At 36.9% G+C, this 27,193-nt stretch overlaps 3 protein-coding genes across 6 annotated transcripts; all 3 read right to left on the bottom strand.

The window, feature by feature from the left end:
* Positions 1 to 110: 110 nt before the first annotated feature.
* LOC306855775 (mitochondrial glutathione transporter SLC25A39) lies at positions 111 to 11,852 on the bottom strand. 4 transcript variants are annotated; one of them, XM_079394645.1, is made up of 12 exons: positions 11,628 to 11,852; positions 9,337 to 9,446; positions 8,696 to 8,755; positions 7,634 to 7,684; positions 6,330 to 6,439; positions 6,173 to 6,240; positions 5,458 to 5,582; positions 3,946 to 4,119; positions 3,747 to 3,856; positions 2,745 to 2,826; positions 2,470 to 2,553; positions 111 to 1,626 (listed from the first exon to the last, which is right to left on the bottom strand). In XM_079394645.1, exons 2-12 carry the CDS (start codon positions 9,431 to 9,433, stop codon positions 1,508 to 1,510), a joined length of 1,080 nt encoding a protein of 359 aa, XP_079250771.1. In that variant the 5' UTR covers positions 9,434 to 9,446; positions 11,628 to 11,852; the 3' UTR covers positions 111 to 1,507. The 4 variants fall into 4 exon arrangements, with proteins under 4 accessions (XP_079250771.1, XP_079250773.1, XP_079250772.1 ...); XM_079394647.1 differs by having other exon boundaries at positions 2,470 to 2,550; positions 11,628 to 11,771; XM_079394646.1 differs by having other exon boundaries at positions 11,450 to 11,636.
* Positions 11,853 to 13,200: 1,348 nt separating this feature from the next.
* On the bottom strand, positions 13,201 to 16,268 carry LOC306848355 (large ribosomal subunit protein eL27). Its single transcript, XM_079382855.1, has 5 exons — positions 16,209 to 16,268; positions 15,722 to 15,804; positions 15,470 to 15,639; positions 13,659 to 13,769; positions 13,201 to 13,292 (listed from the first exon to the last, which is right to left on the bottom strand). Exons 2-5 carry the CDS (start codon positions 15,800 to 15,802, stop codon positions 13,244 to 13,246), a joined length of 411 nt encoding a protein of 136 aa, XP_079238981.1. The 5' UTR covers positions 15,803 to 15,804; positions 16,209 to 16,268; the 3' UTR covers positions 13,201 to 13,243.
* Positions 16,269 to 18,886: 2,618 nt separating this feature from the next.
* LOC306855769 (RUN domain-containing protein 1-like) lies at positions 18,887 to 26,838 on the bottom strand. Its single transcript, XM_079394630.1, has 5 exons — positions 26,200 to 26,838; positions 22,907 to 23,065; positions 22,574 to 22,772; positions 21,565 to 21,660; positions 18,887 to 21,479 (listed from the first exon to the last, which is right to left on the bottom strand). Exons 1-5 carry the CDS (start codon positions 26,578 to 26,580, stop codon positions 20,608 to 20,610), a joined length of 1,707 nt encoding a protein of 568 aa, XP_079250756.1. The 5' UTR covers positions 26,581 to 26,838; the 3' UTR covers positions 18,887 to 20,607.
* Positions 26,839 to 27,193: the final 355 nt, after the last annotated feature.

The raw sequence follows: 27,193 nt of genomic DNA, 5'->3' as shown, positions 1-27,193 counted from the left end.
TTTTTTCTGCATTAAAAACAGCGGTTTGTTGAAGTACATATTAAATATTCCGTGAATTTTCATTCTGTTTCAAGAATAATGTCAAATACATGTGAAAAATGCTTGTTTTTATGCAACTATTTTAATCTTAATGTTTCGTTTCTTTGTACAATTTTTCTATGTTGTTTTTATAATTGATAAATTATATAGTCGTACACAGAATCAGTAAATAATATGCAAGTTTATATACGCCATAAAATGTACACCACCAAACCATGAATTAGAAATATGCATATTGAAGTTTATACAATTTTTAAGCAGGCTATAAAATATCTATAAACAAATGAATCATCAAACAAACGTAATAATAATAAAAAAAAAAGTTTTCTAATCCCCAAAATTATTTTGGGGATCATTTATTCACCCTCATGTCTGTCTGTCTATAGAGCGGAACACAGAAAAATGTCCACTTTTTTTTTCTTACAATGAAAGTGGATGGGGTCCAGTGCTAGTCACCAATCACTCTCGTGATATAGAAACAGTCATTTTTCTTTACACATTCGTTTTTGTTGTGAAACACACACATAAGAAAAACCTTCTCTCACATTCATTCAGAAATGCAAGTAGACTCTTTTGTGTAGCATGCTTCATGTACAGTGCAGTAATACACATTTAGTTTTTTAAAGATCTTTTATTAAATAAAATCTGAGAACTCTCTAATCATTTCAAAGGCTGCAGTAATTTTACAGCAGTTCATATCTGAACTAAATGCAGTGAACAGGTGTAGCAAACATTACAAGACCAGAGACCCATCCACTACACGCTAAAACAATTCTTGCCTTAAAAAAAATAAAAATAAAAAAAACTGCATTACATTCTCAATGCATGAAACAAAACTTTAAAAATGTTAAGGATGTTCTTGTGGCTATAGTCCAGTGCCTATACAAAAGGACAAGTCTTATACTGTAGGGGAGTTAAATATTTGCAAAAAAAAAAAAAAAGTCATTTTTGATTTTTTGTTTTTTAGCTGAAAATAAAGATGCTGTAAAGCTCAGTATTGAGTTGTTTATCCATTCAGTATATTTATCCATTGAGGTTTCCTCAACAAGAACAGCAGAGGGCAGCACTGTGTCTTTAATAAGAGGGGCTAAAGTCATGCATTGCAGATACAACAACCTGGAAGTCACTTTCAACCGGCAGCCATTTCAATAAGTACGGCATTATGGGGAGGTAGTGCTTCTGCCAGCATGCTTTGGTACGGTTCCTTAAGGCATCACAGGGTTTGTGGGGAAATTGTGCATTTATTGATGCATCATAACGCAAGTCTTTCATCTCAGATGCAAAGTAGTGGTTTAAGTCTCAGAGCTTTTATTTCTTGTGCCAGTCAGTAGGCAAAACAAAAAGTTTATTTAGAGAACTATTTCAACGCTTGGCTAAAGTCATCTGCGATTGCAGTAGTTGGCAAGGAGGAGGAGTCTCTCTCAGCTTCCTCATCATCCTGGACAAACCTCTGGTCCTCTCGCTCAACTCAAAGTCCACATCTTGCCTGATTCAGATTACGCTCCTGAAAGAAAGTTTTCCCGAACTCATAAGTGCTGATCATGACTGCACAGGCGGGAGCAACTTTGATCACTCTCGGAAGAAAACCTGAAAAAAAATTAAAAATAAAAATAAAAAAAGCGCAAAGCTGTTAATTGAATGTATACAACATTATCACTGACTGTTTAAACAATAAATAAACAATAAAATAGAATAATTTCTGTAGTTTCAGACTCAGTTTGGTCCTACCCAAAACTAACAATACTGTTCTGTGCATAAAATATATTATACATCCAAAAACTTACTATAAACTATAGTATTATATTTCAATAAACTATTGCGTTATTAATCCTGCCTAGGGCTGCATGATATTAGAAAAAAAAAACTGTCATCTGCATAAAAACACACAACTGTACTTTACAATTACAATACTAATAGTTACATCTTAATTTCTTCATTTTCTCTCTTTATTTTCTTCGATTTTTTTTTAAGATTTATTTTTGGCTTTTTGCTTTATTATGATAGGACAGTTATTAGACAGGAAGCAAAGTGTGTGTGTGTGTGGGGGGGGGGGGGGGGGGGGGGGGGGGGGAAATCGAGCCGGGACTCGAACTCAGGACGCCTGAGGATATTAGCGCAGAGTTAATTTCTTCATTTTCAAATGGTAAACCATCAAGCTTTTATTTTGACAGGGGCAAACAAAAATATGCGCTGCCAGTTTCAGAGCGAAGTGCTGCTGAACATGAACTACATGAAACCGGCAGCGCATAAGCTTGCAGAAATAGCAGCCTGCATGATCTGACAATGGCACTGAGCCATATCACGATATTGATTTTATTTCAATAATTCCTGCAGCCCTAATCCAGACTCTTTTAACTGATGTCAATCTCTAGTTTGGCTAGTAAAGTTATATAACTACTGACGTCAGTATCACTAGGTCTTAGAGTTTACCTGCAAACAAACCCCTGTATCCCATGTCAATCCAGATATTCCTCATCATGTTCCATGTGGAGGACGGTTTCTTCACAGAGACTGCTGCGAAAGGTCAAAATGTCAAGATATTTGATGCCTGATGAATGTAATTAAATCCAGCTTAAGTAATCAGCTCCTAATTGTTTTTAAAAGTGAGCCGTCACCTAATGGCATCATGTGTCACTCAGCATGCAGGATGCATTACTGCACTCTTTCTAATGTGTTAACAGGAGAAACTACAGAAGCTGATATACCTCCGAGTGCCTCCATTTCTCCTAACTGGATTTGCCTGCGTGTTTTCACCACGTCAAACGGCAGGGTCAGAATTGCAGCGACCTGTGTCCAAAAAAAAAAAAAAGATATTCTGATAAGCCAGGAGGGTATGAGAGACATAATTTTTTTTATTAATACTTTAATTCAAGCGGGTTTAAAACCAGATTTAAAAATGGCATGCATCATGTTGTATAAAAACACTAAAAATGATCTATTTCAAAAAAATTCTGTTCTTTTGAACTTTCTATTCAAAGAAAAATATTATCAGTTTCCACAAAAATATAAACAAACAATAATGTCAACATTGATAATAATAAGAGATGTTTCTTGATTTCTGAAGGATCATGTGACACTGAAAACTGGAGAAATAATGCTGAAAATTCAGCTTTGCATCACAGGAATAAATTAGATTGTACAGTATATTCAAACAGAAAATAGTTCATTTAGATGGTAATATTTCACAATATTAATTTATTTCCTGTATTTTGATCAAATAAATGGTGAACAGAAGAGACTTATTTGGGAGAAAAACATGCAAATAGAAAAATCTTAATCTTTCTATACATTATTAATTTAATTTCCTAATGATTATTCTATTTTCACTGCAAAAAACATTACATTTCAACAAGGGTTTTCTTTTAATGTAGTAATATTAGGTATGTAGTAAAAATATACAAAACATAACTTGGCCATTAGTTAGATTTCAATTCAAAAGACCAGTTTCACTCATGTCCTACATTCATCTGGGACAGAAGTCGCCCCAGCATTTATTCTCATGCAAAATGCCCTTGTTGTTAATCAGTCAGGCCAGATAAGGTTATCACACTATGTTCACATTGTTTTATCTTTCTCACCAAAGTTTTATGTAATCATTCATAAACTCCTCTATATTAATTTATAGCCATCGAGTGCCTTATTTTAAAGTGTCACTTAAAATAAAGTAAAAGTTAACAATCATATCTGGCTTTTGGGAGTATACTCACGGCTCCTGAGACGGCCCCTGCTGTAAAACTCATGGTGAATGAGGTCTGTGGAGCCCTGTACCGCTCACACAGCTGTGCTTTCACAAGCTCATAGTTAAACCAGTACAGGGCTGAGGGGAAAGCACAAAAGCAGTCAAACACTTCATCTGGGGAACATCAGTTCACCATCACGCTGCCAGAGAGTGTACAGGTCACTGACCGGAAAAGGGCACGTCCCGTAGGACAGTGGGTCCCCAGCCTCTCCAGAGAGAGAACCAGCCGTCCTGTGCCACAGCCAAGCGGATACACACCATCAGCTCGCTGTACGGTAGCTTGCGTGACTGCATCTTAGTCCGAACTAACTCCAGAGGGCTGATCACAGACACCGCTCCCACTGCAGCACAGAGAGAGACGTCAATACCTCACACCACAGCAATAACCATCCAACAGAACACTGGGAAAACAAAACTAAGGATGCACTGATAGTAACATTATGCATTTTTTTGTCTAAATACATTTAAATCAATCATTCAAATTCTAGAATTGAATTTAGGTATTGCAACATTAAACCGTATAAAAAAAAAAAACTATTATTTTGCACAAGGTTTCAATGAAGAGTATACACTACAGTTCAAAAGTGTGGGCTCAGTAAGATCTTTCATTTTTAAAAGAAATTAATACTTTTGTATAAATGCAGTTCTTTTGAAGTTTCTATTCAAAGAATATTAAGCAGCACAACTGTTTTCAACATTAATAATATATGCGTTTCTTGAGCAGCATTTAGAATGATTTCTGAAGGATCATGCGTCACTGAAGACTGGAGGAAAATTTAACTTTGCCATCACATGAATACATCTCATATGAAATATACATTTAAATAGAAAACAGATAATTTAAAATGTAATAATTTTACAATATTACCGCATTTTTGATCAAATAATTTCAGCCTTAGTGAGCATTAGACACTTCTTTCAGAAACAATAAATCTTATTAGAATCTGACCACAAACATGTCAACGATATATTGCTATTAGTAATATATCATAATACATTAGCAATATATTACTAACAATATTAATATACAGATTATTTTGAAATGTTAGAACCTAAATGTGACCCTAGACAACAAAACCAGTCTTAAGTTGCTGGGGTATATTTGTAACAATAGTCAAAATTACATTGTATGGGTCAAAATTATTGATTTTTCTTTTATGCCAGAAATCATTAGGACATTAAGTAAAGATCATGTTCCATGAAGATATTTTGTAAATTTCCTACCGTAAATATCTCAAAACTTAATTTTTGATTAGTAATATGCATTGCAAAGAACTTCATTTGGACAACTTTAAAAGGTGATTTTCTCAATATTTTTATATTTTTGCACCCTCAGAGTTCAAATTTTCAAATAGTTGTATCTCAGCCAAATATTGTCCTATCCTAACAAACATACATCAATGGAAAGCTTATTTATTCAGCTTTCAGATTATGTATAAATCTCAATTTCGAAAAATTGACCCTTATGACTGGTTTTGTAGTCCAGGGTCACAAATGTAAAAAAAGGAAAAACCAGAACTAATTAATTAAATATCCAATACTGCCAATAACCAATATTGTACATTTATGTGTGTGTGTGTGTGTGTGTGTGTGTGTGTGTGTACACACACTCATCTCATTTTAAGATCCTCATAATACACAGTAATTGTATGAGACAGCAAGGCCAAGTAAATACTCACATCTTGCTAACCCTCCTGCTATGAGAGGGATATGGTCCCCCTGATAGCCCATGCCGTAACGCAGGAAGTCTCGCAGCTGGTCGTAACAGGTGAAATAGATGACTGTAGCAGGAACCGCCATCACCCTTCAAACACAAACACACTCATTGAAAACAACTTGTGCACCAATTACAAATGTGTGTCATTCCAAAGACCGATGTTTGTTCCTATTTTCTGGTTTGTAAAACCATGTGCTCAAGTGAACCGACCCCAAAAAAAGGTTAGTTACAGTGAACTTGATACAGATGTTCAATCATTAATATGTTATTTATACACTTACAAAGTCAAAGGGTCATTTCCTTGCACAGCGTCTTCTGCACCGCTATTCGGTAAACAGCATGACTACGGTTATTTTATTTTCATTGTTACCCTTCCCGTGTGAGGCAGTTCTTTTAAACTCAACTGTTCAATAAACTCAAGTCATCTGTCTGAATCAGTCTACAGAATCCTTCATTCAATGATCTTTGTACTGTATCTGTCAAAGCATTTATATCATTAAAATCTGACTTATTTAATGATCTGCACTTGTTAATAACAATGCACTTGTTCGATTAGAATCAAAGACTTTAGATTGAGCTGGAGTTACAGCACACAATTTATAAATAGACAAAAAACCAGGTGTTACGATAGCACCTGTTTATGTAACTGTACACTGGCATTATGATGCTGCACTTACAGTGTGGGAGGAAGTCCGCTCCACAAAGACCTGAGCCCCTCGTTACGAGTGATCTTTACAAATGCATCCTGACGAGCAAAAAAGTGAATTAATCATGAGTGTGTGTGATTACAAAAACTCAAAATCACAGTTTGGAAAGATGTAAATGAATTCTCACCACGGTCCCACTGAAGTGGGTAGGGGTTTTGTACCAGCTGGAGCAGCTTGACATATTCTGACACACATAGACGTGGTCCATCAACCCGTTACAATAGAGGAAGCATTTCCCTAAAATAACAGCCAAAATGGGGTAGCATGAATCTAATTTGCAGTAATTTTGCAAAAATATTACCAAGTACCCAAATGACTCAGAAGTGATTGCAATGATCATTCTTGCATTTGGTTACGGAAGAATTTTAAATAGAAACTTTGTTAAAGTTGTGCACTATACATATTGTATGGGTTAAAGTCAACATGAAATGATAAATTAATTTATTAATTATATGTATGTTATTGATTTGATTCGATGTTGATCTGTAAACAATTCATATGTGCCTTTTTTAAAACAAATTAGCACAACTCAATCTTCCAGTGAAACAACAGACTTCTCTTTGGTATCATATGCTGGACTTCTGCACTCATTTAGTCCGGTTAAACCCTGTCCCTTTCTTACAATTGACAGCCAGCTTGCATTCAGATCTGCCTCCATCCAATCAACAAACGATGAATAGGCGATTAATAGTCACCGGCATTTCCAATAATCTGTTTTCCTCAAATGTATCTCACAACACAGTAAAAAGAAGATCTGTTGCCTTGCAACACTGCCTAAATATGAAAAAAAAAAAAAAAAAAGAAACTAATTGCCTATGTGGTGTGCAACCTCAATAATCTTGGACTGTTGTACATACCCACAGTATTGCAAACGTGACGCTTTGACATTGGGGTTTCCAAGAAAGTCTTTTCTAATCATTTAAATAGATTTGGAGAGAAGGACTGAGGTCTTAGATAAGAGGTTCTATAAATATTAGCAACCATGGCACTGACCACGCATGCGGCGAAAGTTGAACCAAATCCAACCTTGGCACAAACAAGCAGTCTTCCTACCATTTCTGGACATTACACAAGACAAGTTCAAGGTAGGTCTACATGGCATGGATCTTAGTTTGTCCTAACGAGTTCTGTTAATGCTCTACTGCTATAAACATGCTGAATAAACATTTACATACAGCAGAGTCGGAAATATTTTCTGAATGCATCTTGCTGGGGTATTTACATATGTGCACATTTGTCATGTCTGTTTGCTATGTGACCTTGGGTTTAGCCCTTCAGAGGTGTGGCATATAAGCCAAAATGTTGTCCACACTATGTTATTTAGTTGTTTTGCAGAGTGTTTGTAATTCTTTGAGTGCTGGTTAGTGGGTGTTAGCGAAGCGAGCTTCTGGGCTTTGGGAGGGGACCATGCAGTTCACATACAGTACTCACATTTTGAAGGGCGGATGACTCTAGCCCAGGGCCTTGACTCTGATGCTACAGCTACGAGAGAGAGAGAGAGAAAGACAGTGCATATAGCAAATTCAAAGTAGCATGTGTTATCAAAAGCTTACAGCAGGCTATTAGTTATACACTACCGTTCAAATGTTTGGGGTCAGTAGACTTTATATAATAATAAATGAGAAAATTAAACTTGCTATCCAGCAAGGAAGCATTACATTGATCAAAATTGACAGTAAAGACATTTATAATGTTTTGAAAGATGTTTATTTGAAATGCTGTTCCCACCAAAGAATCCTAAAAACATATTAAGCAGCATGTCTGTTTTCAACATTTATAATATAATAACTGGTAATAAATGTTTTTTTCAGCACTAAATCAGCATATTAGAATGATTTCTTAAGGATCATGCGACTCTGAAGACTAAAAAAATTATTTGGAAATATATTCAAATAAAAAACTGATACTTTAAACTGCTAAAATATTTTACAGTATTACAGTTTTGTTCAATTTTTGATCAAATAAAGGCAGGCTTGGTGAGACATCTTTCAATCTCATAAAAAATCTTAAGAATCTGAATGACAGTGTAGCCTTCATTTTTGCTGGTATTAAAGCTGAAATGAGTCAAATTCTTCTAACCCAGTTTATGCATTGACAACTGTATGAAAGCCATTTGTACATAAATGTGCCCAAAACATTTAAACACTGTAGTGCTATCAAAACTTTGCTTTGTTTAGATCATGACTGACACAACATAGCAAGGCTGATACAACCAGTGGTTTATGTTTGGGGCAGGACTGAGTTTAGCAAGCACTGGCAGACAAGGGTGTTTTTCAGAAACCTGTTTGAAATCAGTCACTATTTTTGCTATTCTAATTGGTGTTGCTAGTAGCACAGAAATGATTCACTTCAGCTTTAAGACACACATTTCAGCTAAAAATGTAAGTGGACCAGGAAAAAAAACATTGATGTTAAACTGTTGTGACTTTTATCATGTCTAGAGTAAATGCATGAAGTTCACCGTTCAATCATCTAAGAGTTTAATATCTATACCTTGATAGAGGGGAGTTTGCTGGGCTTGAAGTCTGATCTTCACTACATCCAATGGTGTGACTGCAGGGCGAGAGGAAGAAAGACAAAAACTATCATTTTGACTTAAATTTGAAAAAAGTTAGCATTTTGATTCCAACCCTTGCACAAGCACAAAGCTTCCAATGTCAAATTAAAATGTAAAACGGTCAACTCAGTTAAGCTACTTTATGAACAACTATATTCCCTACATCCAGTATCATTCCAAAGTTTGGGGTCAGTATGTTTTTTTTTTATGTTTTTGAAAGAAGTTTCTTATGCTCACCAAAACAACATTTATTTGATCAAAATAAATAAATACACTAAAAAATGAAATATTACTACAATTTAAAACAGCTCAAAAAACATTTCTTTATTAAGTTAACATCACCTTTGATCAATTCAATGCATCCTTGATGAATAAAAAGTATTTAAAAAAAAAACAAAAAAAACTGACTGACCCCATACTTGAAGGGTAGTGCATGTACATTAAAATGAATCATGCACATTATTTTTTGGTTTTCTGCGCACACAAAAATATAAAACATTATGCTAAAAATCAGACAAATGCAGCAAATGATACCACAAACATTTCCACTGAAGATTGTGCCGATTCTTTTCCTCACCAAAAAGAGATGTTAGTACAGCCCCAGTGCCAGACGCCAGCATCTGCTGCACGGGTGTAATAGCAGCCGAGGGCCTGACCGCAGGCCTTTCCCCCATCCTGCTGGCCCACCTGAGAAACACAGAGTGCTCATGTTACACACACGTTTAGCTTGCATTTATTTTCTTGCATTTCCTGTTCTTTAGCTCCTATCATCAGGGAGACCTGCTCAGGGAGACTCAGTCCTCTGAATAACAACGTAATGTCATCTGCTACATTTATGCAAAAATGTATTCAGATATTAAGAGAAAGCAACCACTAGAGGCGGTGATGATCATAATGGCTAAGCACAGCGTACTGATATCTTATCTATTAAGCACACAGCTGTGGGTGGGTCTACACTACCCCTGCAGAGGCCAGTAAACTACCTTATAAGAAACAATTTAGCATGAGACTTTGACCGATATCAAGAGTGCAGCCCGGATGCATTCACCATGCAATGTGTTCAGTGTCAAATATTTGGGTAGACTTACAGGGATGGTTCATTTAAAAATGTAAATTCTGTCATCATTTGCTCACCCTCATGTTTCAAGCCTATGACTTTTTTTCTTCAATTGAACATAAAAGATATTTTGAAAAATCTTGGTTCGCATCGCATTGACATTCATTCTATGGGGGAAAAAAACAAATCAAAACTGTTTGACCTTCAACATACTTCAAAATCTCTTCTTTTGTGTTACACAGACTCATACACAAGACATAAGGAAATAGCAGTATACTAGTAGAGGGAAAAAAACAACACTCGTGGACTGGAGAATTTTAATTATTAGACTAGTATAACCTACAACACTGACAAAAACGCAGAAGCTAGAGCAAATCAAAGCTTTAGGCTACTGACACAGAACGGAAAATCCATATGCAACTAACTAAGAGCAGATATTATTCATCTGTGAGCACAATATCAATCTACATGTTGCCCTGATGCATTTATGAAGTGCAGCAGGCTGCTGCTAATACTTAGTCATATATTTCTGCTTCAATGCTGTATCTTTGATCAGTGCAAACACCTCGATCTATTTCATGTGTGTTATGAGACTCCAGAATCACAGTTGAAGTGCAGTCCATCGTCTCTAGAGCTGCACAACAAACCCCAAACAGTTCTTATCTCACTCCTTCACATCCCTTCATCGAAAATATCAAACACAACAACTCACAGATGATGCAATACAAATAATACTGCATGTACATAAAAACAGGATTACTGAGATAATGACTAGTTAAAAAAATTTATAGACCTATATGAATCATGACACTCTTAATTCAGACAATGCCTTGCCAAATTAATGTAGTAAAAGTCCCTTAATGTCCAAGCATAATTTGTAAATCTTTTCCATATTTTCTAAACTACGTTGGAACATTTTATTAAACATTTAAGGCATATGTGACCCTGGAGCACAAACCTTGTCATAAGTTGCACGTTATATTTGTAGCAATAGCCAAAAATACATTGTATGGGTTAAAATGATTGATTTTTTCTTTTATGAACAAAATCATTAGGATATTAAGTAAAGATAATGTTCCATGAAGATATTTTGTACATTTCCTACAGTAAATACACTAAAACCTCATTTTTTATCAGTAAAATGCATTGCTAAGGACTTCATTTGGACAACTTTAAAGGCGATTTTCTCAATATTTTGATATTTTTGCACCCTCAGATTCCAGATATTCAGTTGAATCTCGGGCAAATATTGTCCGATCCTAACAAACCATACATCAATTGAAAGCTTATTTATTCAGCTTTCAGACGATATAAATCTCAATTTTAAAAAAAAATTACCCTTATGACTGGATTTGTATGGTCACATATTACATTAAAAGTAATAGGCCTGAAAATGTTAGGACAGCTATCTTTGAGCCAAGAAAAACAGCCGAAATTCAAAAACAAAGAACAAAACGTGCTGTTACCTCAAAAGAAAACACAAGTCGAGGAAGTTGATCAAATCATGGGTAGCTAAAATTTTGCCTGTCCATAAAAACAGACTCTAACCGGCCTGGTTACTACTAACGCTACTGGTTACAAATAAAATGAAAGGATTGTAGAAGGCCATGATGATTAGATAACCCTCGATTACCTGTGCGGTAACGACTCTCCTCCATCAGCTCAGTTTCATTAGCTGTGCGCTGATCGCATTAAGCGCAATGGCGCAAGATGGCACGTTGTATAGAAAGCAGTGATAGCAACTGAAGCTAATGGACCAGAAAGGCTAGTACAATCGAGGAGTAATAGAGATGCTCGTGTAGGTAACTTACCTTTTGTCTAAACCGGAGGGTTTCCGCGCATCGGTCCTGTTCGTGTCATCCTGAAGCGAGACCCTCTCCTCCGCTACGCAGTCGGAGCGTCTCAATGCGAGCAGCGGCTGTAAATAAAAACACACTGCGCCCCCTGGCGCCAAGTACACTAACGGTCTAGGGTTGTTTTTGTCATGAAGCGAGAAAAAATGGGCCAAGTCGTATCACGTTTTACTTAAGTTGTCCTCTAGGCAGCGAGAACTGTAGGTAGAAGTAAATTTAACGCACCTTTTTATATTTCAGCTGAAATAAGGCAGCGTACCATAGAGCCACGGTATATGACTTCTAAAAATGAAGTTACATAATAGTTTCTTAATAAAGTTAATAATGGACTGTACAAATGCATTATTATACATTCCAACGATAAATGTTGCAGGGGAAAATATATGCAAGTTCCTCCTTCCAGTCTCCACCAACATGAGGAAACTGCCTCATTAATACACTATTTTGTTGGAAAAATCATTTAGTTTTCTTTGAATGTTTTTTTTTTTTTTTGCCTTTCTATATCTCCCATAGATTCTTATGAAATTTGGCACCCCACTTCAGTTTTTTTTCCAAGGAGACCAATGCCATGCAAGACCAAGGTCATCTAAAATAGAGTTAGGTATAAACTACATATGCAGTTTTCCAAAGTGGCAATTCAGAATAAGTTCAAAATATATCTTTTTTGACCTGGACAACTTGCTTTGACAAATTTTTTACTTTTTTTTTAACAAAAAACGCATTAAAACGGTTTTGCTCAAAATATCTTTTGTGTTTATCAGATTAAAGAAACGTATACAGGCTTGCATAGAATTTTTGGAGTGAATTATCCCTTTAACATGATCATTTAGCTCTCTGTAAGGTTTATGTACAGAAATACTGCTTTCCCATTATCAGTCATGACTAGAACCAAATTAATTTTGACAGAGTACTCAGTTAAAACCTATCAAAATATACATAACAGAAACACAGCTGGTTTTCTGCCTCACAAGCTCAAGAGATTTATTAAAAGGTTTCCCTCTTTAAGTCCTGAGAGATCACTTCCCTCACGCTAGCATGCAATGAACTAATACTATAAGCTTGACTTGTTTTCTCATGCAGAGAGCAATCACAATCAGGGTTACAGCAAAATGTTTATTTTGAGATTCTGCAGTTCATTGTCAAACAGCATCAACCAGTGAGGCCGTCCATTTTAGCAAACATAGCCGTCACAGGGTGGATGTCACAACTGTGATGCCTTGGCGTTTATATTACTCCAATATACAAGTTGTGGAAACTAAACCGTGTGGGTCTGCATTACCACTTGGATATTTATTATTACAGTTGTTAATGTTGCTCACAAATATTTTACATGATGCAACACTGAATGATGGCACAATGTGAACAGTTACTTCAAACAAGACCCTAAATACCCTTAATAATATTGTTTTGATGACAATGAGAATTTATAAACATCAAGCAATATACGCAATAAATTCAAAAACTAATATCATGACTCAAGTAATAATACAAGATAAGAATCCAAAGCCAATAGAAATAAGGCAAGGACCACTTTGTGAGATTTTTACAGATTTATTTGTGAAACCAATGAAAACTTAGAATCTGAGCTTCTGGAAGAACCATTTGTTCTTGCCCGTCTTGTACCTGTAAAAGAAAACATTCACTATTATCAGTGCATCACCACATGCAGGAAAATACACATTTATATAGAGAGTATCAAAGCAAATAGAATGTCCAGCGCTCAACGAGATCAAACTGTTCCTACAGTCATCTCTCTGAACAGAAGCTAAAGTCAGCTAGCTCTGGATTATGTGGGTTTCAACCCACTAGACCGAGAAAACTTGCCACAACACTTTTTCTGCATCAAATAATATAGGAAGCAAATAATATGACGTCTACACACTACAATGAGAAAGTTTTAATCTAGCCCTTAATGTAACGCAAGCATTAACAATCAAAAACATACAAATTGTAAAATGAAGTAGTCGAGATCTGGTAACGAACACATACCTCTCCTCAAACTTAACCTTGGCCTCTCTCCTGGCTTTGCGCTTCAGAGCAGGATCCCTGAAAATATCCTTGTTGACAACAGTTTTGTCCAGAGGAATGTCAACAGAGTATCTGGGGAAAGATGATGCATTAATTAGACAAATGTACATAAATCAGTAGACTTTAATTACTCAGGTTTTAAAATTAGTTAAAATATTGAGTTATTCCTATTCTAACAAATAAAGGTAATCACTTCAGCTTCTGAAAATCATGATGTATTTACAATTATACAAAGGGACCAACAGGGAAACTCTCATTCACCATTTAATTGCCTAACATCTCCTTTTGTAAGTCATATGAATAAGAAACATAAGTAAAGGTAAGCGATAAGACGTTTTATTTTTGGATAATTTTACTCACAACAATCTCTCTTAAAATACCTTATAGGGTTATGATAATCAAAACAGTCCAGAGCTAGATCAAGCTTTGATCTCTGCAAACCAAACTATCACTAATGACCCCCCCCACTAATAGAAAGATTTTATCATTAGCTAGCTCCACACCGGAGAGCTGCTTTATAACAGAAAATCAAGTTGTAATTCTAACTGAAAGTGAAACCGACTCTGGTTTTTCATGTTTAATTCTGTAAAGCTATCTATTGCATAAAGAACTATATAAATAAATGTGACTGGTCTTTACTAGAGTACTGAACTATAGAGCTCGTGCAAACATCCACAATGCTGTAATCAGATGCATATTTTTAGCTGCACAAAACCACTTGCTTTACAGCTTGAAATTGCATATAGGTGTGTCTTACCTTGTTTTAATGTATTATTTTAATTATGAACACACTGGTTTGTAGTGTAAACAGTTTTAACATTTACTGCACTTCATGAGTCTTCTCGTTATTTTCCTATAGCGGCTAATGAACTGGAAGTCTTGCCCATAGGCTTACTTCTGCATTGTAGAATAAGGTGGATAGGTCCAACCAATAAGCATCTATTAGAGGTATTTGCAATGGCTTAAGATGCATCATGAAAGCACAACAGCTATGTGACTGTGCTGGAATCATAAATAGTTCACCAACTAGAAGACAAGTATAACAAAAACCGCAACTCAACCTGAATCAGTCATCAAACGTTGCGTCTACACTACTGTTCAAAAGTTTAGTGACAGGAGAGCTTTCTTTGGAAAAGAAAGTGCTTTTCATGTTCTCATTCAAGTGATCAAATCACAGCAAATACATTTATAATATCAAAAAAAGATTTCAGTTTCAAATAAATGCTGTTTACTTTGCATTCATTGAAGAATTCTATTTCCAAAATTGACAAGAAATATTTCTGAAAGATTATGTGACACTAAAGACAGGAGTAATGATACTGAAAATTATAACTTACCATTTTAGGAATAAATTACATTTTAAAACTTATTACAATAGGAAACAATTCTTTGAACTTTTAGCAGCATTTTAAAATATTACCATATTTACTGTGTTTTTGATTAAATAAATGTAGCCTTGGTGATCATAAGAGGACTTGCGTCATTAGAAAGCAAGTGTTAGGCTGATAATACACGGGACAACTTTTTTTGAGCAATGTTGCTTGGGCACTTTCCCACTGAGAATGGGTAGCAAATTTCTATTTGGATATTTTAGCTCAGTTGGGGGCTCCGTGTCTCACCTGGTTGCCCGTTGACAGCAACACTTCCAGCATAGCTCAAAAAGTTCCCCCAGGTATCATCAGCCTTACTCTGAAAACATCTGTCAGTTTCTAACAGAAAAGCTGTATGAAGATGTGCACAGACGTCCCTCTCACTGCTCAGGGTCTACATACCTGGTTGGCATCAGGTGGTTGTAGTTGAACACCTTCACAAAGGCCTTGATCTTGGACCTCTTGGCAATCTTCTTCTTGCCCATGGTTGTGGTGACTTTACGAGGATAACGGTCAATGCCTGCGACCAGAGCATGGCTGTAAGGCCGGTCCGAGGTGCCATCATCAATGTTCTGGATGGAGAAGGAGAGCACAACACTGTCAACACCCTTAAACACAGCTGCTCTCCTGAATACCGTCAAATGTTAAAAGTACCTTGACAATCACAGCCTTGCGTCCGGCATAACGTCCAGCCAGGACCATCACCACCTTACCAGGTTTCATAAACTTGCCCATGTCTGCAAAACATGAATTTGTATATGACTCGAGCTCCAGAAGCACAAAGCTGCTGTATCTTCTGAGCAGCACGTTTATAAACAACATCGAGCTCGACATAGCATTATGCTAACTGGTCATTATAAGCATCTTCTGTCATTTAACAAAGGAACTTTATTTGATCTTATTCACATATTAATTTGTTTCTTGCACAGGTGTAATAATAACCGTATGCTATCATGTCTGAAGTAGAGAGAGCGGAGGGGACTCTAAACCTATCATCTTCTAATACAAACGTAATATTCAGACAATAAACACTTCCAGTATTCGACAGGGATATTCGCTCTATAAGCAGCATAAAAGGAAGCCCGCGGGTTTTATTTCTTTATCGATGTTCATGGATTATTTTCTCGTGTATGAAACTTACTGATGGTTCTCTATGGCCGACGAGATCGGGAAAGGAAGTAGAACGGGCGAGCGTGACCCTTGACACTGACGGTGAGTGACGCACTTCCGTCGACTTGTTCAACGTAGTCCACGCGCAGTAGTTCATTTAAATAAGATATTTGACCAACTTGGTGGCCTATCTTTCTTACTAAAGTGTCATTTCCTGCCTGGCAAGGTACCTGTTATTTCCTTATCTAACTTCCATCAGCAATGTCTTGTTTTGTGGAAATTGTGTTTTGTCCATGCTTTCTCCCCCCACAAAGCTCTCCTTTGGAATAATGCTGATATAACTGTTAGAAATATGTCTCTTTTTTTCTGTGTTTTATTATTTTGGTAATATTTTAACTTGCGGACAATTTTTGAATCTCCATAATTTTCCAGTCTCACCAAAGGAATATAATATTTGATGAGAGCCGTTCCAGTGGCTTAACCCAGTTAATTAATTCAGTAAAGGCAACAGTGTTTATGCAGCTTTATGTTTGGGTGGTATTGATATTTTAGATCGGAAATGCAATAACAAACATATTCCCAAAATATTTCAGAAAAAGAGAAAGATTGCTCCAAGAGGGAAATTCTACTGGGTTCCTTTACAACAAATATAAAAAAAGGCCTGGTTTTTGCCAAGTAAATTTTGTATTTCTAACAAGGTTAAAGAGATTCATTATAAAATTGATCCTGTTAATTTGTCTATTTCTGAATATTCTGCTGTTGACGAGTCTTGCTCATTTTGTGGTTTTGTTGAGGAAACAGCTGCCCATTTATTTTTTTGATTGTGGTGTTACCAGCAAATTATGGGGTGACTTAATGTTTCTAACCTTACAAATGTGACCCATACCTTTGTCCTCAAAGATGTTATTTTTTCCAAAGCTATTATTTGCTGAATATGTTGTTAATTTTCTTATATTGAATGCAAAATTCTTCATTCATAAGCAAAAATGGCTTTGTTTTTCCCCCTTTTTCTCTCTGAATTTGTTTCGTCTCTTAGACTTACAAATAACAAAAAGAGTACCAAATGTTTGATGCACTATGGCAACTTTTCTAGAATGATGTCATTTTATTTTTGCACTTTTCTGTATAAGTAATACCATAATTTGATGTACACAAATCCAGAATATTCTTTTCTGTCTTTATTTTTACGATTGTTTTGTTCTGTAGGAATATATTCATGTCTTGTTTCCCTGTTCTTGTATGTTTCTACAAGTTTTGCAAAAAAATAAAAATAAAAATGTTAAATCTTAACTAAGTATGGGTGACTTTGCCATAGTGATGGATGCCATCCCCAGTGGAGTAATTGCACTTTTCAAAAACTCTGATTATTTTTTTAAAAAGCTGGTTCTTTACCTTCTTGTATTTCTTGGTCACATCCCTGTGAAACAGCAATAGAAAAGATTTGCTTTTTGTCCAGTCCCTCTCTCGGGAATAGACAGCTCTTTCAGAAAGACATCATTACAATCGCTTCTGTGATCTCTTATTGGAGTAGTTCTTTTGAAGGTATTCTTTGGCAGAAAGTTTGGTCCTTACCTAACAAATATTTAATTACTAAGGTTAAAGATATATCTTTTAAGTTAATACACCGATTTTACCCTGTCAAACTTTATCTTAAAAAAAAATGTTTCCTGAGATGGATCCCCTCTGCTCCTTTTACGGAGTGGAAGATGAGTCTGTATGTCATCTTTTTTTGGGATTGTGTCCATGTCGCTACCCTTTGGGGTTTAAGGATGTCTTATTTGGTTTTTATAACTCTCACAAGAATGTAAAACAAGTATTTTCTAATAAATCTATTTATTTTCCTAGCTACATTTTTTTTTATATATACATAAATGTATTTTTTTGAATGTTAAACCTCTATTTCTTATTTTTTGTAAAGACCTGAAATGTTATTTGGATACTATTTCCTCTTCCAGCAATGTCAAAGCCTTAAAATCTTATATGCTGTGCACAAAGTGTAATATTTACTCTTCTTTATAATGTGCTATTAACTAGCTTTTGGGAGGATGATTTAGCTTTTTCTTTCTTAATGTTTTTTTTGGGGGTTATTTTTCAAGATCTTTGTATATTGTTTATATCAAAGCTATATCTAGTTTTGTTGTTATAATCAAGTGTTTAATAAAAAAACTATATATATATATATATATATATATATATATATATATATATACAATTATAATTATTATTTTAATAACTTTAAATGTAATTGTATTACTGTAATTATTTGATTCTGAAAAACCTCATGTTTATGATTGTGTATTGGCTATTGAAATAATAATAAGTTAACCGTTTAAATTAAACGGTGCACTTTTATAAATTTCTTGTAATTTTATTCTATTTTAATTATATATTTCTTTAATTTTATTTTTTATTTTTTTTAAATTTAGGGTTCTGCATCTTACTACTTAAATTCAAATTCAGAAATTGAATTAGAATTTTGTGTAATTATAATTCTAAATCCTTAATTTTACATGAAATTTAAAGTTCTAGTTTTCAGAAATTGAAATGGAATTTCGAAAAGACAATTCTCAGTTAAATTCTGACTAACATGAGATTACATAAAAACTTACAAATATACAACTATTACCATAATTACTAATATATATATATATATCACATTGTCTAAAAAAGAGAGCTGATGAGAAGTGAGAAAATGACAGGACAGAATGTGACTGCATCAAATTCATAGAGCATCCAGAACATTTAATTCATGAAATCACTGAAAAGAGACCATCATTACATCCAAAAATGATGGCATACATTTTATAAAAGGGAATGTAATTGACATTGATTTGAAATCACTATTGAAATAATTGAAAGTCTATTTCCTTCTAAGAGGTACAAAGACTATAATAATTTCTTAAATAGATATAAGACAAACAAACAAATGGACATCAAAATAGGCCAAGCATGTATTCAGATTGATATATCACTATTTAAAAAAAAAAGGGGGAAAGCAAGAGGGGAAAAAGACTACATTAAATAAGGGCTAACATCACAACCATTCCTCCATATCCCAACGGTGCAGAGAAATACACTGAATACAGAATCCATTTCCATGATGTGGGGTAACAAACAGTCCCTTCTTACTTGATGAGAGTTTCAGTAAATCAGTACTCAGAGTGGTTTCAGGAATCTGGAATCAGATCAGGTTCAGTAGCAGGATACAATTCCAAGGATTGTACATTCAATATTTCAGAGCAGTAAACAAGGATTGAAATAGCAGGTATTCAAGCAGAGCCTCTGAACGCTGGCATAGCATAACAGGCCATAAATAATTCAGTCATTGTCAATGCACAGCATATCAGACTCATGTTCAGCAAATGTGTTGAATGACCTTCATTTCATTCAGTTCACTTGCTGTGCATTTCCCCCTGTAGCAGCGAGCGGGCAGCACGACAACAAGATGCAGTTTTCTACAATCATTTTTGAGGTGTCACCTGGCTGGAGAGAAGTGGTTTTCCAATGATTTACAAACACCAATGAACATCTCTTTGTTTGTTCAGAATGACCTGAGTGTGTTGCTTGACCTAATAAGTGAGGTCTCACCAGCATGCATGGTCTCCTCAGAAAGCGATAGAAACAAAGAGCAGCAATAAACCAATGATATGCGCTATGCCACTGTTTGAAATGCAATGCCTCTTAATGATGCAAATGGAATGCAAAACATCTTATTAAATTAAAACATTTTATGATCTGTCTGTGAACCACTGTACAATAATGTAGTACAAGCTCAGAAAATTTGTGAATTTAGCTACATAAATTTCTAACATAAAAAATTTAATTAAACCATTAAGTCACTAGTCACTGTTTTGTGTGTGTGTATGTGTATGTATGTACGTATGTATACATCCATGTCTATATATATATATATATAGCAGTCCACATTTGAAGTAGTGCATCTTAAACATATGCAATGGCCCTTGAAAAGATTTCAAGTAATAACTCATTCTTCTACATAGTGGTTGATTTTGGTAAAAGCTTAACATAACAATTCCCCTCAAAGGTTATGTGGAGGCAGTTACACGCTCCGAGTCACTAAACTGAGCACATTTCCTTTGAGTTGTGACCAATGCAGCATATTAAAACCTGCCTTCATCCTCATCCTCTTCAGTTTAGAGACAAGAGGCATTAGACCCAACAGCAACAGACCCAACAGAGTCTCAAGAAAGTGCACGAGTTGCTTCATTTCCAATCTTTTAATTCCAGTGTACTTGTTGATCTGGGAGTATCTTTTAAATTGATTTAAATTCATGTTATATATAATATTGTTAGTGTTATTTATATTAGTGTAAATAGTGTTATTTTTTTAAATAATTTTTAAGATTATGAGTGTTGGGATGGTTCCCCTTTTTCCTCAACCCATCAAAATTCCCATATATTTCTTTTGCTTAGAAAGCATCTTTGATATTTTTAAGCTGCCTGACAGCCAAATCTACAGGGAGGCTGAATTTGAGATGGCTGAGGCGGCCCAAGATACGCAGGCCACCTTCGAAGCCCGTCTGGGCCATGTAGCTCCAGGACTGGTAGTGTGAGTGTATGAGCGTCCCAGACTTACACAGCAGGTTGAGCCAGGACACAAGCCTCTGCTCATTGAGCGCCATGCACACTAAGGCCTTAAACTCAGAGTCCGCGCTGCGCTTGAATCGCCCATGCTCGTTAAGAACCGTATGGATGGCCCATAACAGAGACTGCTTGGGTGTGACCGTCACAGGACCACCCCCTACAGGTAAACTGAAGGATTGAGAGAGCTGGCGGGCGGGCGACTCTACAAACGCCTGGCCATTTTTGGAATGATAGTACTTGATGAAAAGTTCCCAGGGATGCAGGGTCTGGGGAGAAGAGCTGAAGGGCAGCAGGCAGGAAATAGGGGCGAGGACCAGGCTCATGCCTTGAGAAGGAGCGTACAGTCCGTGGGCCAGCAGATCCCGAAGCGCCAGGGCCAGTTCTTTACGCACAGAAGCGGTGAGTTCGTCCCGAGGTCCTCCGGGTGTCAGGCAGGCGGAGTAGCTGACCACGTGTTCATCCTGAGAGCTGGGCTGCTGGCAGGAGGCTTGCAGACGTACACGTTCCACGGCTCCTTCGAGTTTCTGCAGCAGGGGGCCGTAATCTTGAGCCTCGCCACCCTGAGACCACATGTTCTGGGGCACGTGACCCGTGGCGCATCCGAACTGACTCAGAGCAAAGATCTGCAGCACTGCTAAGGCTTTTTGGATCAGCTGAAGCCCGGTTTCCCGCATCCTCTGGGCCTGTTCAGGATCCACTTTGGACAGAGAGAAGGGATTTAAAGTTACACGTTTTAGCTGTAAAATCAAATATAAAAGTATTATAAAGTGAAGTATAATTACCTCGCTTCATCCCTCCAGTGGCTCCAGTGTTTGGTCCGCCAGAACGGGTCTGTTGGCTCTTCACACCATCATTTAACAGAGGGTTCCCCACTTCATCTGAGAGGAGCAAGATCAGGATGGTAATCTAATTGCATTTATGTTGCTCCAAATAGCCACATCAAACTTAAAGCACAGGAAACCAGTACAGTGGGCTCTGCAGATAGTGGCATATAGCTTAATGATATTCACTACTGTTCAAAAGTTTGGGGTTAGTAAGACTTTACTTATTATTATTGATATATGATACTTTAATTTAGCAAAGATGCATTAAATTGAGCAAAAAACTCACTGTTTAATAAAGAATCCTGAAAAAATACATCCGTTTTCACCAAAAATATCAAACTTTTAATGATAATATAAATTATGTGCAAGTAAGATCTTTCTAAAGTACCAAATCAGCATTTAAGAATGTTTCCTGAAGGATCATAAGAATTAATATTCTGAAAATATTATTCAAATGAGAACACAAACTTGAACTGAACTGGTTCAACAACTGAGTCGTTTCATAACTGATGAGCTTTGCAACACTGACACTGTTATTAAACTGAACTGATTCGACACTGAATCTGAATTAAGTAGGATATTGACACTATTGTCTGCTGTAGAGCTGCTTTATAGCTGAAACTGAGTTTCTTCCATAATTATTGAACAAATACTTTTCGGTTTATAACGGTGAAGGTACTTGGAAACAGTCTGAATTGACAAAAAGTGCTATTTAATGAATGAAACTTCACTAAAAACTGGAGTAATGCTGCAATTTAGCTTTGATATCACAGGAATAAATTACATTTTAAAATATAAAATTGAAATGGCAAAAACACCCTTGGCGAGAATAAGACAATTTTTTTTTCTTTCAAAAACTTTCTATCAAAAATCTTACAGACTCCAGACTTTTGAATATTAGTGTGTATTTGATGAAACGTGACAAAAATGAGCATCACATCACTGACCCATAAGCAGACTTCCTCACCCTGTATGAAGTTAATGAACATCTCCAGGTCTCTGATTTGGGTCTTGAGCTGTTCAACCAGCTGCTCTTTGACTCGAGCCGGGTTGACTATCTGAGCTATAGCGGCGTCCACTCTCTGTCGGAGCTCCTCTGGAGTGAGGTTCCCAATGTCTTCATTCAGGTTCACGTCCAGCTTCTTAATCAGCTCATCAATGATCACCTGCAGTATTGAGGTGGACAGACACTAAATAAAATACCCCTGCAATGGTTTAAAGAGTAATTACTTACAAAAATACATCTTCAAATGACTTTCAGAATGACGTCAACAGCATGAAAGCGTATGATCAGACGGACCCTCTGTCTCTCCATGACCACAGACTGAGGCAGTGAGTCATAGCTGCCCTCCTGGTAGGCGAAGCGTTCCAGGTCGTCGAGTTGAGTCTTCAGCTGGAAAATCAGCTCCTTCTGCTTCTTTCTCTGAGCTTCCAAGCGTTCCCTCTTCTCTCTTTCACTCTGCATATTATAAAAACAAAAACACAGAGTCAAACAAACTTGAAAAACCTAAAGCCAAACTTAAAATATCCACAGTGTTTACATTGTAGCTAGCTGAACATATTTGCATATGCTCTGGTGAAGGATAATGAGCTTTTAATTAGTTTGCTTCATTTGGTTTAGCTTTGCTTATCCAGGGGCCTGTTCCATAAACCAAGATTAGAGTATAAGCCAGGCTTATTTCGGTTAGTCAGGCTTATTTTTGGTAGATTCGGTTTCATAAATCAAACTTAAAAAAGTTCAAACTCGGTTACCCCGGCAACTTATGCTGGCAAACTAACCTGGTCCGGAGCAGGCTAACTGTCAGGCTAAGCTGAGCTCCTCTAACACTGACCAATAGGAACGCATCCATATTACCACGGACTCTCTCACATACAGTCAGTTTAATTTATTATCGGTCCAAAAATAAAAGTATACAGAAAATACACATTAAATAATCAAATAAATAAAAAATAGGCTACAACCAACTGTATGTAATATATTGTGCCCAAAATGTAGGCGAATGACATTTTAACATTGTGGCTACTTGTGCATGCAGTTGATCAGAAGTTTCTAGCCATGCAGCCTTTCTCTCTGAATTTATGACAGCTGTACATTTTATGGTTATTAGAACATTAAAACATTACAATCTAAAATGTCTCTTTAAAGCATTAAAGCATAAAAACACAATCAAAAGTTAAAATCACTGAATTAAAAATGTAAATTCATAATAGAAATCAGAGTACATTTTAACTCATAAGAGGAACACACATTTAACTCATTTGAGCTAGTGATTAACAGTTGCTGCTATCATAAAAATACACTTATATGTAGTCAAATTCTGCGTGTCACATTTAATGTCCAACAACAAATATTTTAGCAGAATGTATATTTTATTCAGAATTCTTGCGCTAGTATTCTGTTCTGCTCTGTCTGTGTAGCGCGCATGCGCGCCGCAGCGCTCGTTCTCTCGCATAAGCTAAATGGATATATTTGCATGGCTTTCTGACATTTACAGATGTAAAAAATATACCTGTGACGTATCAGTTATGCACTGAGGAAAACACAATGTTTCAAATGCGTTAAACAGCACAAATATTCGCTGTTTGCTATGGTGGATCGATTTGATCCATGATCGACATTAAGGGCTGCTTCAGAATAAGCGTGTACGTCACATTATCCTGACTCACTGAACCTGGATAGCATTAGTCAGATTGCGTGAACTTGAATTGTCGTTTATGGAACCGCTTTAGTCCCGATTGATTTGTTAGGTTATTTCAAGCCAGGTTTTGGACTTTAATCCCCGCTTTTCTTAGCGTCTTTTATGGAACAGCCCCCAGAAATGCAAAGCAATTCAGAATTACAATACACACAACACATTTATAGGTTAACTACAGTCCTGCTAAGCTTGTATATTTAAGTCTCTGGGGAACAAAAATGTAACTGATTCATATAAAAATGAAAAAGAGACCGAACAAAACCAAACCAAGTATGAACTCCTATCATATCAGGAATACTTAAAGTAAACACTTAAGTTTAAAGAAAGACTGCACAAGGGTCATGTTCATAGTACTCACCAATTCATCCTGCAAGCAAAGAGTGCAGAGGAGGAAATAAGAAGAAAGGAATGCATTTTAATGGCAGTAACAAGATACACCAGCAGGAAGACATAAGGGGAAAAAGAGACTTCCAAATCTTCCTTGTATATTGTTTACTGGGATTTTTATCACGATACTGTGTTGAATATTTTTAAGAGGGTGTTGATTAGTTGCTTGAATGACACAGAAACAAGCCGTTTAACAAAAGAGATGCAGACACATTGAATGCTGATTCCTGAGGGCATCACATGGATATTATATAGTCTGATCATGTGTGAATGAAAGGGGTTTGTGTAATTATGGGTGTATCACAGATGCATATTGTTACTGTAAGTCAGGAACTGTTTACTATTGTAAAAGGCTTATTGAAAACAAAACAACACTGATGACACTGTAGATCAGGGGCCTGATTCATAAAACAAGTTTACCAAATAAGCCAGGTTTTAGTTAGCCTGACTTATTTTCAGTTGATTTAGTTCAAAATAAGTCATACTAACTGAAATAAGCCTGGCTTATTTGGTAAACTTGTTTAATGAAACAACCCCCAGGTCACCTGAAAGAGGTTTTCAAATTGGAGTGCACTGAAAAGTTTAGAAAGACTGTTAAAATGTAAAAATAAAGTAAAATATATAAGCAAATAAATAATACATCTAACAGTACAGTAATAGCTGTGACAGCTATAATGAATAGATAAAAAAATTAATGATGTAACAGAAAGACAAAGTAATTATTTCCCAAATAATAATTTGTCTTGTGTAACTTGGGTCTTTATACAAAAAACAAAACAAAATTGTAATGTCTTTTAAATTATAGGATGGGGTCCCTCATATTTGGGGCCTAAAATATTGAAAAGCCCTGATGCAGACCCCATGTATTTTATAGGGTTCATGCCATTCTCCTACAAAGCGCTTGCTTTCATATTTGAGATTTGGTGAATAAATTGCATCACTTCAGGTGTTACCATTCCTGCGGGGAGGGGGGGGGTGCTCTGCATTTAACCCATCCAACGTGCACACACACAGCAGTGAACACACACACACCGTGAACATACACCCGGAGCAGTGGGCAGCCATATGCTGCAGCGCCCGGGGAGCAGTTGGGGGTTCGGTGCCTTGCTCAAGGGCACCTCAGTCGTGGTATTGAGGGTGGAGAGAGCGCTGGACATTCACTCCCCCCACCTACAATTCCTGCCGGCCGGAGACTCGAACCTGCAACCTTTGGATTATGAGTCCAACTCTCTAACAATTAGGCCACGACTTCCCAAAAAGGCTTATTTTTGCTGGTCTTAGCTCACTTAAATTGGTCTCCAGCATGGCCAAGCTGGTATTTATCTGGATTGCCAACTGGTTTCACAGCCTGGCCAGCTGATAACCACCAACCCCCTTTAAAAGACTAGTCTGACCAGACCGAGAGACCAGGTCTTGGGTTTTGGGAGATCTTGGCTTGGTTTACAATGTTTTTTTTTTGTTTGTTTTCAGCAGGGTAGAGTTCACTACGACAGAAAACAATGGAACTCACAGAGTTTTCCAGCATCTGAGCATCCTGTGCCCTGCAGCCTATGACATGAGGGCACCCTTTGAAGGCAAACTCCTCCAGCTCCAGCAGCATCCTCTCTTTCTCGTCGCTCTGCGCGTGGACGATATGTTTCAGCCGAAACTGCACTTGAGCGAAGTGAGACGTTAACGCGAGGAGCGACGAGTTCAGCTGCTCCTGCTCATCCTCCAGCTTCCGCAGCCTGGATGCCATGTCCGCATCGCTGCACGACACAGAGCCAGCCTGCGTGCCCCGCTTCCACTGCTCATCCTCCGGGTTGGCCACGGCTCCCACCGGCGCCCAGCGCTCCCCGGCTCCCGCGAAGGCAGCTTCGCTGTCGGAAGTGGACAGATCCTCCGTCGACATGTGACTGATAGCTTGGGAAGACAGCCTGGCTGTCTTTTACCGAAAACAACCTCGACCAACTTAATTTATGCGCAACTGTTTAATGTGAATTCAGAATATTCGCAGCCGCTGCTTTAGCAGGTGCAGCGCAGTGTAATACTCACGTCTTCAGAAAACATTGCAACGTAATCGAAACGACTGAGATCTTGAGGGAATATGGAACAAACGCATCAGAGTTCCATGGAACGCGCGCCGTTCTATCAACATGTTCTATGTATCGACGAATGCGTGGGCAGGATGTTTACGTCAGTGCGTCATGACGTCACTGTAACGCACAGGGGCTTTACAGTTTGCTGAGCGTTTCTGTCCATATTTACTCTTCCTGCCATTCTCTCTGTGTTTGTTTTAATGAAACGCCCTAAGTGAGTTACTGGGTTGTGTGCCAAACACGCCTCTGACTGTTCTGACCAAGCAGAGATTTTTATTACTGCCATCATGGAGCCATCGACCAGGGGTGCGTTTTCCAAAAGCATTGTTTGCTACTATGGTCGCAAGTTCCATTGAACTCTATTGGTAACAAATGAACTTGCGACAATAGTTGCCTTTGGGAAACGCACCTCAGGTTGGTAGATCA

The sequence above is a fragment of the Barbus barbus genome (assembly GCF_936440315.1).
Source record: "Barbus barbus genome assembly, chromosome: 3".
Taxonomy (NCBI): Eukaryota; Metazoa; Chordata; class Actinopteri; order Cypriniformes; family Cyprinidae; genus Barbus; species Barbus barbus.
This window is presented reverse-complemented; position numbering and strand designations above follow the sequence as displayed.